The sequence below is a fragment of the Protopterus annectens genome, chromosome 10.part0 (genome assembly GCF_019279795.1).
Source record: "Protopterus annectens isolate FY-2018-M chromosome 10.part0, PAN1.0, whole genome shotgun sequence".
In the NCBI taxonomy this organism is placed as follows: Eukaryota; Metazoa; Chordata; order Ceratodontiformes; family Protopteridae; genus Protopterus; species Protopterus annectens.
The window spans coordinates 30,881,328-30,902,043 of NC_056744.1; the positions used below are offsets into that span (position 1 = coordinate 30,881,328).

The 20,716-nt window shown below is 38.3% G+C and overlaps 1 protein-coding gene across 1 annotated transcript in view; it reads right to left on the reverse strand.

The window, feature by feature from the left end:
* Window positions 1-20,716, reverse strand: part of CHAD (chondroadherin) — a 384,845-nt gene that overhangs the window by 202,842 nt on the left and 161,287 nt on the right. Inside the window, exon 2 of the mRNA XM_044084980.1 lies at window positions 6,218-6,381. Within this exon, the coding sequence (XP_043940915.1) occupies window positions 6,218-6,381 (164 nt within the window). The remainder of the gene's footprint in view (window positions 1-6,217; window positions 6,382-20,716) is intronic.

A 20,716-nucleotide genomic window follows, 5' to 3' on the forward strand; every position in this document is an offset into this window, starting at 1 on the left:
TTCACGACAAACTACTGTACTCTGCACCCACTGAGCACTGGAACAGTCTTCTTTTCCCCCAATGTACAAATGAATATAGGTGTGTGTGTGTGTGTGTGTGTGTGTGTGTATGCATGTGTGTGCGTGCATGTGTGTGCATGCATGTGTTTGTGCTTGCGTGTGTGAGACAGAGAGTGGCACACCCACACACAAAGATACATACACGGTGCCCAGTAACAAAAAAAAGGCATTTGCATTAATTTGGGATTAACACCCTTGTCAGACTAAATATATTTTTCTGAGTCAGAGATGTTTGCTTAACTGAATTCATATCGCTCAGTTGATACTGGGTGCATTGTGCTTAAAAATCATTATGCACATTTGTTGATATTATATATATATATATATACTTTTTATTATAAGCTTACCATTGCAAAGGTTTCATTATTGTATTGAAAAATATCTTCATTGTTGTTATTAAACATTAACATATTTACAACATCAAAATGAGATATTATTTAATGCAGTTTGGTATACTCATTACTATAACTTCTATACTCTAACAGCTTCCATTTTGTCCTTTGGTGCTGTTCCTTTATCATGTAGGTACTTCTCAGTACATAGGGCAGCATACCTTTAAACATTAACATGCACTTCTTTTAATTTAATACACATTTCATTTATTATCCTATTAACTACCTCATTTCTCAAAGAGAACTATAAATTATTTATTAAGCCTTTCTCCTTTTGTTCAAAGACATACCACTGTCTATAATCTTCTCTATTCTTGTTTTATGGCAGACTGTGGACAATATTGTCCATTCAATTGCCCTCTGACACTTTAGTGTTGCAAACTCTGCTCAGCCATCTCTGGTTACTTCTATCATTTTATATGTGTTTTATATGTCTTTTACCTCCAACTGCATATATTCCAAGTTCCACATTACATAGCCAGTATCCGAGTTTGATCTAGTTATATACTTAAAATGTATCACAAACATACTAATTCCTTTAGCAGTTAATATCATGGGCACCTTCCATATCAACACATGGCATCCATATCACATATTTCCTCATAGTCCTATATACTCACCTCACATTTTATCCTGGCATACATCAGTCAATATCATGTTTCTGGTTTGGCAAAAGCGTTGCCTTAACCAAGGAACAAACTAACCAACAGAGGATAACAAAGGCGATTATCATTTCTTTTATCTCAGAGATTTCTTTAGCATCACACATGACTATCCAATCCAGTCAAATAAAGTATAGTAAGCATGATTGGTATACACCCCATAGCCATTGCATTTTCTGTATGCTATATGCAATCATAATCAACTGCCATACACGTGATATACCTAGCAGTGCTAAGCTGGATCAGGGCCACCAATCTTAATCCTAGAATAGCCTCAAAGTATTTAACACCATCAATATTCCTTTCACTATTCCCTATTAAGTATATTAATTATCCAGCTTTTATTTTCACATTTCAACACAGCTGAGGCAATTTTTCTTTAAATAATGTGAAATGTTCTATTATTTAGTTAAAATTATGATTGCTGGAACATTAATAAGAATTCCCTTGTTACGAGCAATCTCCTCCTTACATATAATCATAAAGAATAGATGTACTTACCTTTTGTTTTGTACTTGTATGCCATTTCAATAAATTGCTTTTTATCACCTTAATACTAGTTTATCACATAATTAAATTATATCATGCTGTATATCACTTCATTAAGTACATAATCATATGATTAAAGATTGCTGCATTATGTCCTGATATAGTTGCATTATTTCTACAGTTTTAATGAAACATCCTTTGAATGCTTACGATCTTCATGAAAAGAGAAGAATGAGGAATCATACCATTTCTGTTCAAACCTGTGTTAAGTTGCATAGAGTTAATACTTCAATACATTTTGTAATCTCTGAATAATGTCAATAAACTCAGTCAAATGTCCTTTGATTATAATTTTCTTGAAAGAAACAAAACAAAAGCCTTACATTTATATTACATAACTATTTTTTTCTAGTATTATTTCCACATGGTTAGTAGTTCATCACATTCTGCAATTAATTCTGTAAATTTCTCTATAATGTGGATGATACTACACTATTTCAAGTCAATTGTATAGTTACAATTTCATATAATTAATAATTCACTATATTCTATAAGTTTTAGAAGGATTGACTGAATGGCACTCTCATTGTCTGATAAATGCAAGTAGTAGTCAACTAATAAAATGTAAAACAAACCCAAACAAACCTCAAAAAATTCTGGGCAGGAATAAACAAACTACTCCACTCAGGCCAAACCGCCACTCCACCCCCCTCAGCTTCCCAACAAAAATCCCCAGTAGACATTGTTAATAACTTCAACATCTTCTTCACAGAGACTATCCAGTCTCTAGCCAGCCTACTCTCTCCCAATGGCTCTAATTCTAATGCAGCTCATACCCAGTACCCAAACATACTTTACCTTTCAACCTGTTCCTACTCAACTTATTCATGCCCTACTTAAAAACTAAGACCCACCACCCTGGCTGCCGATCTCCTCTCAGCAGACTGTCTGCAAAAGGCTGCTGACACCTTAGCGTACCCCATCTCAATCTTGATCAACAGAGCTATATCTGAAGCTACTGTACCCACTATATGGAAAATCTCCCATGTCATACCTCTCCATAAAGGAGGCATTTCCACTGAACTGTCAAACTTTAGACCCATAGCTCTTCTGTCACCTCTAACTAAAATTATGGAGAAGTGTGTACACATACAGCTCATGCACTACTTCACACAAAACAAGCTGTTTTCCAAATTTCAGCATGGCTTTAAGCCACACCACAGTACTACTTCTGCCCTCCTCTCTTTCTCTAACGTCATTAACCACAACCACAATAATAACAAACTATCCTCTGCACTCTTTCTAGATCTATCCAAGGCTTTTGACATGGTTGACCACAAAATGCTTATAAATACCTTGAAGGCCTTCTCCTTAAACAACCATGCACTCTAATGGTTTCAATCTTACCTGCAGGGCAGGCAACAGGCAGTCCTATGGTAGGACAAGCTATTATCTCACCTACTCATCACATTAGGAGTCCCCCAGGGCTCGATACTAGGACCCCTTCTTTTCTCCATATTTATCAACGACCTTCATTCAGTCATCCCAGATGCTACCTGCATTCAATATGCGGATGACTCCACCTTGATTTGTTCTGACACCTCACCAGCTACTTTATTCACATTAACCCAAAATACCTTCAATACAGTGGAAAAATGGCTGTCCAATCAACATCTAATCCTAAACCCCAACAAAACTAAGCTGCTCATCTTCTCCCCCACATGCGGGACCCCCCCCTGCCATCCTTTAACAAAACCGCTAACAATGGCACTATCATCTCCCCAGAAGCTCAAACTAAACTACTGGATGCCATAGTTGATAACAACCTGAGGTTTGACGCGCATATCAATCAAACTATCAAAACCATTCATAAAACCTTGGCTCTCTTTACAGAATCAAACCTTTCCTTACCCCACTTGCTAGAACTGCAATTGCCTGTTCCCATCTGCTATCACCTCTTCTCCACACCTCACCTCTATTCACCAACTTAAATAAAACAGATCATAATAAACTATCATCCTGCTATAACCACATTGCCAGATTTGCTACTGGCACAGCCTACCTGACACACCACTGTCACAACCTAAATCGCCTAGGATGGCTTGAACTGCCAAGCCTACTGCAGTTTAGCCAGCTAATAGTAGCACATAAAGTCTTTTACCAACCAGAAAATACACCTGCACTAAAAAAATATTATCAGCCCCTACACCAGCACCTGGCCACTGCGATCATTCACTAGACTCCTAGTTCAAACATACAAATTCAACTACTCAGCTGGGGACTCTCTGCCAACTCTGTTGGAAAAACATGGAACAGACTCCCAGCTGACTTTACCCTAGAACCCTCACTAACTCAATTCAAAAACAAACTCAAGAAATACTTCAGATCTCAATGATTATGTCCTTGCACTAACCGCGACTAATGACGTCTCTATTTCTTAGGTGCCTTACCTTCAACTACTTCTAGCTTTTTTCTGCCACTCCATTTTAGGAAGGGTCAATTGTATAACTGCTGCTCAATGCATCTTAAACCTGAATGTAATGTGATGTATATATAACTTTGAAATTAATGTTATGTTTTGTAAAGTGTTTCATAATAAGTTAGTACTATATGTGCTTATGACTGTAATCTGCTTGAAACTAGCATTTACTAAATGTTCAATGTGTATTATTATCTTGGAGCTTTTCTCCCCGGTCCTGTGCTGAAAATGGACATATATCCAGTCGGACTATCCCAGTCAACAAATGTAAAATAAATAAAATAAATAAAAATAAATAAATAGAAATTAAAATGCCAAACTTGTAATTCTTTTTAAATTTAAAATTAATAATGATGTTTTGCTCAGTCAAAAGAATTAATCATTAGGTTAATACTTCACCATAGTCCAATTGACATGGCATTATCAGTGCCATATGGTTAATATTTTAATATATTCTATACCATATCTCCACTTAGATATTCAAAAACAAAACACCAGTAGTCTACACACTTTGAGTGTAGTTATTTTTACTTTAACTTCCTTGTTTACATTCTTACACTGCTTCCACAAATCACAGCATTTGTTTGTCAGCTTAGAATTGTCACAGTGCGCACATACAGCTTGCCTAGGTATTGATAACCTTCTACCAGTTTGCCACAAACTCCAAAGTACTTATTTCTTTTCATAACATGCTAGAAACTCAGTCATTTCAGATATAGGCTTCCTATGTTTAATATCTGATTTTGACACTAACAAATATTTCACCATGACAATCTCTGTGGAGTCTTTTAAAGAAAGTGCCCATTCTGCCATCATAGTTTTCACATAGTCCATAAGATCTGTCCCGTCAGCATCTTTCAAAATTCTAGACAATTTCTGATTCCAACTCTTTGCTTTTTCTTTCATTTCAATCTGTTGTCGTTCCATCTGCTCAGTTTGTTTCACCAGTTTTGTTGCCTTACTCTTAATTTCAAATGTTTGGCATTTAGCAGATCCCATACTTGCTTGTTCATCATTCAGGATCTTGGAATCATTCACTTCAGCTCATTCCAAAGAATTTTAATTTTGTCACAGACTATCTGGTCAAATTTTACAAATCAGTTTTTATGGCTTCCAAACTATTTCTCATCTCTGAAAAATTGTATTAATTTTCTTGGCTCTCTATTCAACAACCATGAAGCAGTATAAATGTCTTGGTCTGACTTTTCACTCACTTCTTCATAAACATGCTCATATTCAGCTGTATACTACATTTCATCCATTAGTAACAACACTGCTCTTCAATACACTGAAAACCATGTTGAATAATCTACTTTTTATTCACAATTTAGCAATTTGAATTTTAACAGGAACTGAGGAGGCAACATACTTTATCAAGCACTGCAAGACTTTCCTGCAAAGGTTTCTTTAGTCATGTATGAGATGTGATATTTTGATCACTCATAACAACAGATATCAACTTGCAGTTCCTCTGTGATAGAGACCACTATACAAATTTGCAGCAGGTTCATGCAATAAATTAATCTAGCAGCAAAATGTATTTGATGATATTATATTGTGCAGATTGTTAGTTAAAAATGTATTTGGGTGACCATGGTGGTGCAGCGGTTAGCATTGCCGCCTCACAGCGAGAGGTTTTCCTGTTCAATTCTCGGCTGGGGTGCCTTCTGTGCGGAGTCTGTATGTCTTCCCTGTGGTCGTGCGGGTTTCCTCTGGGTGCTCCGGTTTCCTCCCACATCCCAATGACATGCTGTAGGTGGATTGGACACTCTAAATTGGCCCTAGGCATGTGTGTGTGTGTGCCTTCTGTGGAAGGTTGGGCGCTGGGCTGGCAACTCAACACCGTAAAACTCCACTGACAATCGTGAGTGGACAAGGTGATCCACTGTGGTGACCCCTAACTGGTAAGGCCGAAAGAAGAAGAAGTTAGTTAAACATTTCTTTACCATTATGAAGTACCATAAAGGAACATCAGCAAATATAACAGAAAATGTTTTGATCAACATTTGTGCTTCTAAATACTTTTATTTTTTTCCACTAAAAATCACTTGTAAACTTTTCACATCATGACGATCTGTTGCACGATTGTTTAAATGTGTTGCATTGTAAACAAAATAAAGAAGATGAGCCCTTACTTTTGCAGAGGGAAGAGTTGACACGTACACTGCCAAGGGTTGTCAGAGAGGGTCATGTTCTCAAGGTTGGAGTACGGGAAGTTATTTGGTAGGGATTCCAACTTGTTGTTCTCTATATGTATAGCTTTCAGTGCGGTAACACCACTAAATGCATTATCTGAAAACTGAAAGAAAAATAAATATCAGCAATCATAGTGTGGTACAAGTCTTCACAATATTTTTTGTCTTATATTGCTTCTAACCATTCAGCAATTTTGTAGGCTCAGCTGCTCAGAAGTGTCAAACGTTTTGCTTATTCAAATTTTATAATATTTACTCTTCTGAATAAGAAGCATTTTACAAACAATACTTCACATATCCTGCCCGTTACCATGCATCTGTTGAAGACTTCCTTGCTCTACAAAGGGATAGAAATAGTTGGCCTGACAATGTGTCAGCACTGCTGCAATGGAATTCCTGCATGAAATGGAATTTGTTTGACTATTTTTTTTTAAATAATCACAAACATTCTATTTAATTTGTTCATTAGGCAAACTGGCTATAAATAAGAGAATCCATTTTATCTGAGACTTTTAATTAACTATAGTTAAAAAAATATTCAAAGAATGATTCCAAAAATATGGATAGTTCACTAAGCATTCAGATATCTGTCTTATAATTACCATTAATGTTTATATAAATTTACATTTCGAGCCTTACTGGAGCAACACTAATTCTTTTGAGTACTCTGATAACTGTATTATTGTATAAAGATTTATCTTAATGCATTGAAAGGATAAGAAAAAGTGAAAAGTTGTTAATCTATATTAAAACTCCTTTACTGCATAGCACAAACAAAACAAATGTAACAACCACTTTCATTTCAAACAGTTTAGCAAACTAACCTGAATACAAAAAAGTTACTTTACAGTAACCTTTATGAATATCTACCTTGTAATCTACAACAGGTTAGAACTATTGCCTATGAGACCTTAGAAGATTTTCACTGCATGTTACAATTTTTCATGTTTACTGTACATTGACATCACTTGCCTTGCAATGTGTTTGTTACACTTCTTGCAACCCCCATGCACACATTGCACTGTGAAGGTGAAATAATTTATAAGTTTTTTGTGTTATTGCTGTACTTCATTCATCCCGTATGTACACTGTGTTGTACTCATAATGTATTCACTCTTTTTTCCCTCTTTTTAAAATTTTCCTGTATAAGACCCCATTGTTAACTCAAAGAACTTTGATACCACGTACATAGCAAAAATATTACAGTAAAGTAGCAACTATTTAAGAAAATATGGAAAATACAATATATGCAAACCATGCATATGTACCATAAGTTAAACTGTTTCAGGTAGGTCTCAAAGTATAATAGGTATAACTATTACTCTCAATGTCTAGTAATGTGCAATGTCTTATTGGGAACAGGATGCTTGTTCTAATGAACAGCCACAGGAGGACAAGACAAGAGTATTGAAACCAAATTTCTACTGCATGGGGGAAATCCTATTTTCCCCCATGTGTAATAACCTTAGAGTCAATTTTGTAAAAGAATGACAAGGCAAATACACCCTTGCATAGGGGGTGTGGGGAGGAGAGAATTTTAGCCCACCAATGTAGTAAACAAATATCAGGCAACTTTATTGAATGCTATTGCACACTGCTTTCTTCAACAAAGTTGCATTCATACAGCTATCTGATATGTTTACTGAGGGCCTGGTCTCATTGCTTAAATTTTATGTATGATTAATATGTTTTCTGATGTTTCATCCATAGTATTTTGTGTTTCTCGTTTGTAACACTTTCCAATATGCTGCATCTACTGTGCCTCTCACTTTGTTTTCACACTTTGTCTTGCACTGTTATAACTAGATGAAAAGTTTAATTCATTTCTTATAGTAATGAGAAACCTACTGTTTGATCATACCTCTTAACTTAGCATGAAAAATCTGTACAAAGTCTAAAATAATGGGGGGACAAAGGCTCAAAAATAGGAACAGATTTTAAATATTGCTCTTATAAACTTAGAAAATTGCAAGAAATACAGTATTTGTGTTAACACACATTTTCTGAAGGGGATGAGGCCTGAAACTCAAATGCGTTTCATTATTTAAAGATGTCAGTCATCAGTGATTAGCCAGAAAAACCACAACTTTTAGGAGGAACAGACCAGAAATATGAGGCAAAAATCTAAACATTCTGTGAAAAACTGGGACAGTTGAGAGGTATGCTTTTTGTTGACCTCAAGTTAAAGCAATGCCCAAATTTCCTTAACTGGATGGTACCAGTTTGATTTAACTGATATTCAGAGTTGAAAAAAAAGAGAGAAGCTATTTTTTTTCTTTTTCCTTACTTTTTCCCCTTTCCTCACAGTGTGCATGTGCCTGAATACATATATCTATATAATCACAATTCTGAGGTCATAGACCCATGTGGACAAGGACATGTCACCTTGGCATAGATGGTCATGCACTTTATTCCAAGGTTCTGTGATCTTTGCTGCTGTGCTGCTCCAAAGACAACGGAAGACTACAGAGAAGGATGAAAAGACTGCAAAGCTCTTTTTCATATGAGTAGCCAGTCAGTGGTCAGCATGCCCAGTGCCTCCATGACACTATAAATGCTAACTGTCTAATCCAAATGGTTAACGATCATACCAGAGGGCCAAATACCCTTGATCTTGTGCTCACAAATATGGCTACTTCCTGCACACCTCCATATGTATTATTTTTATGTTTAGGGACTTCTCAAAAGCAAACCTTATTCAGTTATTTGATGACCTAATTAAATTCTGATGTAAGTTTCCTCTGATGCATCCCCGTGCCAAGGCCTTAGCTTGTGCCTCCGAATTCTACAATCTTTTAAATAGTTGTATTATGAGGCAGTCTCTATCCATACTATGATAAGAAATTTAAAAACAAGCCCCATGATGGAGTATTCACATAAATAAATTATATAACAATACAAGGAAATTCCTTAATGCTTATAAAATGTCTCATTTTGTCTACTTTCAGAGTACATTTATGTTCAGAGCTGAATATGAAGTTCAAATAACCTCTGAAACCATAAACTGCAAATCATTCTTTTAAAGTATATTAGGAAGTTAAATACTGAGACTAAACAATGTTTAGAGCTAGTCCAGGAGTTCAGAACACCTATAACTTTTTTCCTTTTTCGGTCTGTTATGAACAAACTAAGGATAATAAAACAAACACCACTAGCTGTCAGTATGCATATTTTAGCCTTCATATGGCCTTATCAGCACAGAATAAGTTCTTTGTTTGGTAATAGTTGGAAACCCAGGGTTGTCGTACCCAGCTGATGTCTATAACCATTATGGTGTTTGCAAAACATCCCAAATAACAAGCTAAAACAATGAGTAACCCAGCCAAGCTAGATTTTCAAATGTGTGATTCCTTAAAACCTCTTGCATTAGAGGTAACATGAGATATATGCAAATGACCTGATGTCCTTAAGGGGTCTTTTGCATATATCCCATGTTACCTCTAATACAAAAGGTTTTAAGGAATCACACAGTGGAAAATGTAGTATGGGTGGATTTTTCTTTTAGTTTTTACTGATTGGGTTTTCTGTGTGACCTTGTTACTCATTGTTTTAATTTTTCTAAAGCCCAGAAAACAGCCATTGTAATTCCATCTCACAAGGGTGTCAAAACCAAGGATCCTGGTAACCTTAAACCCATTAGCCTCATGTGTAAAGACAAGGGGCATGTTGTCTCAATAATAATTAGTAGGATTATTGAACATTTCTTTATCCTGGTTCCTCATCAGTTCAACTTTATCAAAGAAAGGTACATTCTCTTAAACCTGTTTCATTTATTTGAATAATCACTGAAGCAGTGGATAGATTTCACAATATGTACAATATATCTTGAACTAACCAAAGCCATTAACACAGGAAATATTGACATACTTTTAACCCTGAATATAAATCCATATGTTGTATGGTGTATAGCTAAATGATTGTCTGACATAGCCCTTGAGGTTAGATTCACAGGTGCCACTTCTGAAAGTAAAAATCTTATCATCCATGCACCAGAGGCTCACTGTTGAGCTGTTTCCTGTTTAGCGTCTATTTATCAAACTTTTAGGCCAAAGCTACAGGCATACAGTTATCTAAGCTTACAGATGACTGTATATTTTTTGTTGTTATTAAATCTTTCACCGATTCAAAATTGCTCTAAATTGAGTTAGGCCATGTTCACAATTGCTAAAAAGACAATGGTCTCAAATTAAATGTAAAAAAGGTAGTATACTTAATTTTGATAAAGAAAACATTTCACATTATACCATACTGGCAACACAGCTTTTAAATCTGGCACTGATGTAAATGATCTAGTCACTATGGTTGATATTTTTTTAACTTTAGACCATCATGTCTATACTGCTCAGACAAGCTTCTCGTGGTCCTGTAGAGTGGTCCTAGCAGCAGGGAACTCAGAAAAGCGACTACTTTCTGGATTTAAGTATCTTTGCTTTTTTTTCACTTGGCATAGATTCTGTAGCTTACCCTGAACTAGCTTGAACTGTTTTTTAACTGTTTGCTGCATTATTTTAAAATCTGCACTTAAAGTTACATTTTAGTCGAATTTGATCGAAAGTTTGTTTGTTTGTTTGTTTAATTTAACAGGAGGCTGCCCACTAAAGTGTGCTAGCCTGTGCTACTGATTTATCACTGTTTCTGCATTTTCTGTGTGTTTCTATCAAAAAACCAAAAAATTATCCTTGTTTTCCCGCCTCTTCTCGACTAGTTTAGACCAGTTTACAGGCATTGCTGTATTCTGGGCTGTGGTGTAGTTCCTGTGTTGTCCATTACCTTACTTGGATAGAAGGAAGTTTCTTTGCTCACCAGTGGGAGTGGGGAGCCTTGAGCAGCCTACCTCTCCCTGTAGGAAGTGACCTCAGCACAAGAAGCTGTAGTAATTGGTTGTTTTGGACCATTTCTAGCTCTTTTGTAGTTCACTGTTTACAATCCATCTCTGGGTGTTTTTTTCTGGCTATACTGCTCAGACAAGCTCCTCGTGGTCCTGTAGAGTGGTCCTAGCAGCAGGGAACTCAGAAAAGCGACTACTTTCCGGATTTAAGTATCTTTGCTTTTTTTCACTTGGAATAGCTTCTGTAGCTTACCCTGAACTAGCTTGAACTGTTTTTTAACTGTTTGCTGCATTATTTTAAAATCTGCACTTAAAGTTACATTTTAGTCGAATTTGATCGAAAGTTTGTTTGTTTGTTTGTTTAATTTAACTGTGGAGGCTGCCCACTAAAGTGTGTTAGCCTGTGTAACTGATTTATCACTGTTTCTGCATTTTCTGTGCGTTTCTATCAAAAAAACAAAAAAACAAAAAAATAATCATTGTTTTCCCACCTCTCCTCGACTAGTTTAGACCAGTTTACAGGCATTGCTGTATTCTGGGCTGTGGTGTAGTTCCTGTGTTGTCCATTACCTTACTTGGATAGAAGGAAGTTTCTTTGCTCACCAGTGGGAGTGGGGAGCCTTGAGCAGCCTACCTGTCCCTGTAGGAAGTGACCTCAGCACAAGAAGCTGTAGTAATTGGTTGTTTTGGACCATTTCTAGCTCTTTTGTAGTTCACTGTTTAAAATCCGCCTCTGGGCATTTTTTTCTGGCTATACTGCTCAGACAAGCTCCTCGTGGTCCTGTAGAGTGGTCCTAGCAGCAGGGAACTCAGAAAAGCGACTACTTTCTGGATTTAAGTATCTTTGCTTTTTTTTCACTTGGAATAGCTTCTGTAGCTTACCCTGAACTAGATTGAACTGTTTTTTAACTGTTTGCTGCATTATTTTAAAATCTGCACTTAAAGTTACATTTCAGTCGAATTTGATCGAAAGTTTGTTTGTTTGTTTGTTTAATTTAACTGTGGAGGCTGCCCACTAAAGTGTGCTAGCCTGTGTAACTGATTTATCACTGTTTCTGCATTTTCTGTGTGTTTCTATAAAAAAAACAAAAAAAACAAAAAAATAATCCTTGTTTTCCCGCCTCTGCTCGACTAGTTTAGACCAGTTTACAGGCATTGTTGTATTCTGGGCTGTGGTGTAGTTCCTGTGTTGTCCATTACCTTACTTGGATAGAAGGAAGTTTCTTTGCTCACCAGTGGGAGTGGGGAGCCTTGAGCAGCCTACCTCTCCCTGTAGGAAGTGACCTCAGCACAAGAAGCTGTAGTAATTGGTTGTTTTGGACCATTTCTAGCTCTTTTGTAGTTCACTGTTTAAAATCTGCCTCTGGGCATTTTTTTCTGGCTATACTGCTCAGACAAGCTCCTTGTGGTCCTGTAGAGTGGTCCTAGCAGCTGGGAACTCAGAAAAGTGACTACTTTCTGGATTTAAGTATCTTTGCTTTTTTTTCACTTGGAATAGCTTCTGTAGCTTACCCTGAACTAGCTTGAACTGTTTTTTAACTATTTGCTGCATTATTTTAAAATCTGCACTTAAAGTTACATTTTAGTCGAATTTGATCGAAAGTTTGTTTGTTTGTTTGTTTAATTTAACTGTGGAGGCTGCCCACTAAAGTGAGCTAGCCTGTGTAACTGATTTATCACTGTTTCTGCATTTTCTGTGTGTTTCTATCAAAAAAAACAAAAAAATAATCCTTGTTTTCCCGCCTCTCCTCGACTAGTTTAGACCAGTTTACAGGCATTGCTGTATTCTGGGCTGTGGTGTAGTTCCTGTGTTGTCTATTACCTTACTTGGATAGAAGGAAGTTTCTTTGCTCACCAGTGGGAGTGGGGAGCCTTGAGCAGCCTATCTGTCCCTGTAGGAAGTGACCTCAGCACAAGAAGTTGTAGTAATTGGTTGTTTCGGACCATTTCTAGCTCTTTTGTAGTTCACTGTTTAAAATCCGCCTCTGGGCGTTTTTGCGCGGTTGTGCGCATAGCGCAGCGCCGGTTAAACAAGGTTAAACTTCTTCTGGCTCCGCCAGGTCTGCTCTTCAAATTTTCCCTTAAGGAAGCTCTACTCTTAGTATAATCAGACTACTCACTATATTATAAGCCTAACACTTGATCTCAGTACTTCTCTACTAAGTAAGCACTCTCGTACTAAGTAAAGCACTACATCTACTTATCACCCCTGTGAATATCCACTTCTCTTAAAGGTACAGCACTCCCTTATACTGTTCTAGCATGTCGAGTGGCAGATTACTGGCATCCTCTCCAGTTCAGCTGGTCAATCTGGGTATCTTGAGACAATGCTACAATTGTCTCATGTACACAGACAACCCTCTCCTCCTCCCAACAAACACAAATAATTGTGAGAGATGCAACTATATAGCCAAACTGGAGGCTGAACTCTCTCAACTCAGGGCTGGCATGACCAGACAGGAGGGGATGGTAACCACACACACAAAAATCCCAGTCCCACATAGACCTACCACAACTGCAAACCAAACACATAAAAACACAAAGACATACTCAGAAGCTCTAATAAAAAACTTACCAAAACAACAGAGGCTCCCAAAGCAGACATCCAAAAATCCACCACCTCAAAACAAAACACATGCAACACATACTTCAATAAATCAGTGTGTCAACCAATCACAGCCCTTAAGGCCAAACACCTTGCCTGATACACTAGTAATAGGTGACTCTATAGTCAGACACACTGATATCCCGCTGACCAGGCTGAACAAGGAGAGGGTGACTGTGAGCTGTCTATCGGGAGCTAGGATCCGCCACATAACACACGCATTCAAGTCACTCCAAAGCAAGTACAAATATGACTCCGTCATTGTCCATGCTGGTGTGAATGACCTGAGATGTACCTCCCTGGACTACATGAAAAGAGACATAGAGGAGCTCTCCGATTATGTAGCCCAGGCTGGTATGATCCTGACCCTGAGCAGCATCTTGCCCTCACCAAGAATGATACCACAATACAAAGACAAGATGATCAGCTTTAACAATTGGCTCAAGTACTGGTGTCATTCTAAGGGGATCCAATGTCTGTCTGCCTGGGATGACATGTTGGACAAGCCACGCTGCTTCGCAAGGGACGGCTTACACCTGTCACCACTGGGCTTCCAGATATTGGCTAAGGCTCTTGCCACCCCCATAGTGCCTTTTTTAGGCAAGGCTCAAAAGACAAACCCACCTCCTTAGAAAACAAAAATGGAAGAAAACTAAGGGTAATGCTGCTCAACACCAGAAGTCTAAATCTCAAGATGCAGGCACTTGATGCATTCCTCAGCATGGAGAACATCGACGTCTGTGCAGTAACTGAAACCTGGTTCAAGGCTCCTGAGAACACCCCAGCGCTACCAGGCTATACCTCGTATCATGCTTTTCGGCCCCAAAACCCGGGCCGAACCACAAAGGGAGGGGGAGTGTCCATATTCATCAAGGACACCCACACCTCTAGGTTAGTAGCAACACATGAAGCATCAGAGACCATACAGGTGCAACTAACCATAGGCAAAACTGCTATACAACTGGTAGCATGTTACAGACCACCCACCCAATCTCAAGAACCCCACTCAGCCTTCCTGAAGAAATTGGAGGATATGAATGTATCACAAAATACCATCATACTGGGGGACTTCACCTACCCAAACATAGATCGGGTACATTATTCTAGCCCTAATACCCTAGCCCAAAGGTTCCTGGAATTCATAAATTCAAATGCACTGGAACAACTAGTCACCTCTCCCACTAGGGGAGATAATATACTAGACCTGATCATCACAAACATGGGGACAAAATGCTCCACACCGGAAGTATACCCCTCACTAGTGAGATCTGACCACACCTAATCACCCTGGATATACATATCCCACCTCCACCCCCAGCACAAAAGACCACAGTGAAAAACTTCTCTAAAGCAGACTTCACTCTTCTTAAGACTGAGATGGTATCCTTTAAGCCCACTGTGCCAGTGGATACCACATCCCACAATGCCGAATCCTTCACAAATGCTTTCTATGGACATCTCCAAGAATGCATGGATCATGCAATCCCAAATAAATCCAAGTCCCTCTCCACCAAAGGTAAGCGTCCTGTCTGGTGGACCTCGGCCATAAACAAATTGTATAACAAAAGAAGGAAGCTACTGCACATCAGAGCAAAATCCCATGAAGGGAAGATATCTCTGATCAACATTAGCAGAAAACTACATTCTCTCATAAAAACATCCAAGGCCAACTTTGAAAGAAAAATCGCTAAGGACACTAAAGACAACCACAAAGCCTTCTTCAGCTATGTTAGAAACCTGGGCGGAAACCCTCAGATATGCTCAGAGTTGGTTCACAACAACAAAAAATACACTGAACCCACAGATATTGCCAACATTCTGGCTGACAGGTTCAGTGCAAATTTCTCCCCTCCCTCACCCCCAAAACAAGAAATACTTATCCCAGCTGAATGTAATCTCCCTGTCATCTCAGATGTCCAAGTGAGAACCACCCTAAACAAAGCAAAAAACACAGCATCAATGGGACCTGACGGTATCCTGGGTTGCGTGTTACGGGAACTCCAAGAGGAGCTAAACCCACACATAAAAATGCTATTTAACCTTAGCCTTACTTCGGGATATGTACCTGAACACTGGCGTACAGCAACAGTGGTCTCACTCCACAAGGGGGGTGCCTCTACAGACTCTGGAAACTACCGCCCCATAAGCTTAACCAGCCTGGTCTGCAAAGCTATGGAAAGAATCATTATGGAACTCATAAACAGAGACATAGGGGACCTACAGACACTTGACCCCACCCAGTTCGGCTTTGTAAAGGGCAGATCCTGCCTTTTAAACCTGGTTGACTTTTTCGAAACAGTCACTAGAGCCATTGATGAGGGCAAAGCAGTCCATGCAGCATACCTGGACTTGGCTAAGGCCTTCGACACAATACCCCACTCAGGCATCATAGATAAGCTCAACAGCTTAAAAGTAAACCCTTATGTCACTAGATGGGTTGCAAACTGGCTAAAGGACAGAACCCATAAAGTTAAAATTGCTGGAGCAATGTCAGACTCAAAGCCAGTCACAAGTGGTGTCCCACAGGGATCTGTCCTGGGACCCCTCTTGTTCGGCATTTATTTCTCAGATGTTAAAGCAAACATGGGAGGGCTGTGGCTGACAAAGTTCGCAGATGACTGCAAACTAGGTGCCATAGTCGATACACCAGCAGACACACACATCCTACAAAAAGGCCTCACAGAAATGGACAATTGGTGCCGGAGTCACGGCCTTAAACTAAATGCCAGAAAACGTATAGTCATCCTCTTTGGGAAAAACAAAGTACCCACAAATTATCACATAGACAGCAACCCACTGAGTACGGAAAAAGTAATCAGAGACCTAGGGACCCAAGTCGACAGCGACCTCTCATTTGACACCCACGTTGCCAAAGTGGTTAGAAAAACATTCTACCTTGCACACCTCATCATGAAGGGATTCACATCCAGATCCAAGGATGTCATTGTACCCCTATATTCCTCCCTCATCAGACCCATGATTGAGTACAATGCCCCATTTGGTATGTACCTCACCCGGCATTTGCAACAGCTGGAGAGACCACAAAAGTACCTCACCAAGAGGATCAAGGGTCTCCAACATATGTCTTATTCTGCCAGACTAAAGAAACTTCAGCTCTATTCAGTAGCATACCGCCTGCTCAGAGGTGATCTCTGCCTGGCGTACAAGGCCATGTCCAATCAGGATCTGATGGACATGCTCCATCTCAAAAAATCCCAATCTATCAGGACCATGAGAGCTAAAGACTTAAACCTCGGCACAAGTATGAATAGGACATGCTGGAGGGATAGATTCATAACCTAGAGGCTTCCCATGCTTTGGAACAAGATCCCAGTTCGTATTAGGCAGAGCCCCTCACTGACTCTCTTCAAGAGAAATCTTGATGAGTGGATGGGAGATCGTAAGTTTACCCCAGGGGTCACATCTGTGTCACTGCTAGACAGGGGCACAGTAAACTAATTCTATTATATAAGGGGACATTCATTGTGTCACTACTAGACAGAGGCACAGTATTCTAAATTTATTCTGTACATTTTTGTACCATTTCATGGGGTGGCAAAAGCCACATCACTATGGCTAGGCTTACAAATGCCCCAGGGCAGATAGCCTAGTACTATACGATGAAACTATGAAACTATGTCCCAACAATAGTATGAAAAGTCTTCTATCTGGCTCATCAAATTTCAAAAGGCATCTCCACTAAGCCAAATAAGTCTTAATTCCCCTTTGCTCATATCTCATCACAGCCCATTTTTTTAAATTTTGCTCATGTTTGCCCTCACTGTTTATAGATCATCTGCTCTTTCTTGGCTAATTGATGCATTTGTTCTCAATCACAGGGATGAGGACCAGCTGGCAGTCAGCTGTCATTCAAACTGCCATCAATGGTGCTTCAAGATTTTTTGTTTTTTTAGTCTTATCCTCTATTACTCAGTGAAGAAACTGGGAGGATTATGTGATGGGCTGATTGTGGAGGACATACCGTCACTTCCACAAAGGGAATTCCCTCCACACAACCCTACCTGTCCGCTTAAAGTATGAGTGGTGGCTTCTCTAGCCTCCACCAGAGAAGTCATGCTGACTCAGTAATCCCTAGATGGTGTGCAACTCTTTCCTCCCCTGAGCAAGCTGGCCATTCACTTTTCCCCCTCTCTGTCTGACTCCTCCAGTGTTGGGGCTGTTAATCTAACTCATGACCTGGGTTCCAGTTAGGGCTCAATCCCTATGTGCCATAGATTCAGGCATTAGATCCATTACTGAATATAATGCCCATTTTGACATGTTTGTCTAAATCTATCACTCAGTTTGCTAGACCTTGCAGGTTCTTATCTAAAAAGTTCAGAGGCCTCAAGACCATCAGCTATTTTGATCAACTGACAAACATCTCTCGGTGCATAGTCTCTTACTTGTTTATTGCATTTAATTACTGGGAAAGTCTGACCGGGCAATTAAACTCTTTTTCAGTGACGGCCTAAGAAGGAACGTTTCAAAGTACATAAAACAGTAGAAATGTATACACATAAGATACATACAGCATACAGAGATAGCAAACCAACAGTATAATTGACATTTACATAGAATGTACAGGGCTGCGTTCACTTTGCAATGTACAACAGAGTTTCATTTTTGTTACACTATATCATTAACAGTGATGGACATATGTATGCAGAATACACCTTTATATTCACAAAGAGGTTACAATAAATAGGGTTGATTTCATGTTGCAATATTCAGTTACATTATCATTACATTATACAAATAAGTGTACATGGAAATCTGTGTGTAGACTTCACTTTTATATTCATGAAATTGGCTGTGCGAAGAATATTCTGTAATAATACATAAACAGATGTTGAGAGCTGCAGCTATACATTCATGTCAGTAAGAAATTAGTTTACAATTGTTTTGATTTCACCTTGAGAGAAGGAAACAGATTAGTTCATAGGCAAAAATATAGACTCCTTCCTGGTGAACTATGGCTAGCTTTTCATTCCATGACAGACCTTCTATTCCTTCTTACAACAAATGTTTCCTCAAACACCTGGTTAACAGGACTAAAACTTCTCTAACAGATAAATAAGACAGATTTATACCACAACGTGTCATCTACCTCTGGAACAAATTTATGCTATTTGCCAAGCAGAGTAGCACCCTTGTCACTTTCAAGATAAACCTATACAATTGCATGGACAGTCTGAAATTTTACTCTGGTCCGTCTTGTGCTGTCTTCCTTGAGTTTGGAGTATTATTTTTGAATATGGATTACTGGTCTTGCCTAGGGCTTACACATGAATCTCTAGAGTTGTAATATTTAAATAGAGGTGCTGTGCCCTAGCAAAACAAATGTCCCATTGGTGTGCAATTGAATTTTGCTGATTCAGTGAAATGCAGATCCAGGAAATTATTTTCGGTGAGTTATGCTTTTATGAATAGCGATTTTACACAGTGTTATGGATCGCATTACAAGTAGCCATTTAACATTCTGGACTGTATTTTCAATGTATTATCAGTAGGACATCCATGTCATGAATTATTTCAATATCTTTGTGCAGCTATCTCTTGAAATGTGATTTACCAGACTTAACACAAAAGTTACTATTAGGTATTGCAGTCAGAGTACCAGGTGCCAGCACTATATTTCAGGAATCCATAGTTCTTTCAAATGTCAAAGGTTATTAATTTGATTTCTAGGCATCATAACACTACAGATTTAAATCACTTCATAGATGAAGTGCTAAAGAGATACCAGTATAGAAACAACTACTTTGTGGTTGTGTGACAATAGAGTTAGCATATATTAGTAAAAGGGTCTAGAGGTGCTCTAGTAAACACAATAGAGGGACTGATATTTGGTTGTAAATTTCAGATCAGACCCTCTTTTAAAGTCATGGAACCGCCTGAAACATGTACTTTATATTGTAAAACGTATTGTTTAACACATTTGAATTAGCTTCCAAGACTAACAAAGTATATGTCTTGGAAAGTTTTCTTGTAGCAGTTATCTCCATCAGGAAAACTTCACATTTTGTGACAATCGTTCTTATCTGGTATTTCATAGCAATGGAACTGCTTTGTGGGCAACCCTTGCCTTTTTACCCAAAGTAGCTGCTGATTCAAATATTAATCTGTCATTCAACTTTCTTATATGATTCCAAAAACAGAAGCAATGCAGGTGGTGTATCTGTTACAGGAATCACATCCACACGAAAAATATATCCCCAAGAAACAAGTGTTATTAACTCCACTAGTTAAGTGCTTTCATCCTCCAATAGAACTAGGATAAAAACCTTATTCCATCCACTTATAGTTAGTCATGTGATTTAGTCACAGGATCCAAAACACACTCAGTGGCAGTTTATGCGGATAAGACCTTAATACTTTTTGTAATAAATATTCACACATTCATAAAGACTCATGGGATTTCCTGGGTAGTGTTAAACAGGATATTTATTTGACAAAGAGTGGCTGTTAGTCACTGTAGATGTGGTAGATGTGTTTGCACACATCCTCCATGACACTGGATTAAAGTGGTTGTTTAAAATACTAGTGAAGCACAGTAACTTACAAGATAATAAAATGAATATGATTACCAGTTTTGTTGAAATTATGTTAAAAAAAGAATTTAATCCACTTTGAAGGGGAATGTTTTAAACAGTTGAAGGGGTTTGCAATAGGGGTAGCTTGTGCCCTCATCTATGCTAACATTGTTATGTTGTTCCAGGAAGACAATATGTGTTGCGCTCAACTTTTATGGATCATAAAGTGACATACCAAAGGTCCCTTGATGATATTTTAGGATTTGAAATAGCGGTGAAGATACTTTATTACATTTATTGGTTACTTGCAAAGTTCAACTGTTTTTTTTTATTTACATTTGCATACTCTAAAATTGAGATTAATTATTTAGATATTGTGTTAAGAAAGGATTTTGTCAATGGATGATTTATACCAACTATTTACAGGAAACCCACTTTCTACCACAACTATTTACATTATACAAGTTGTC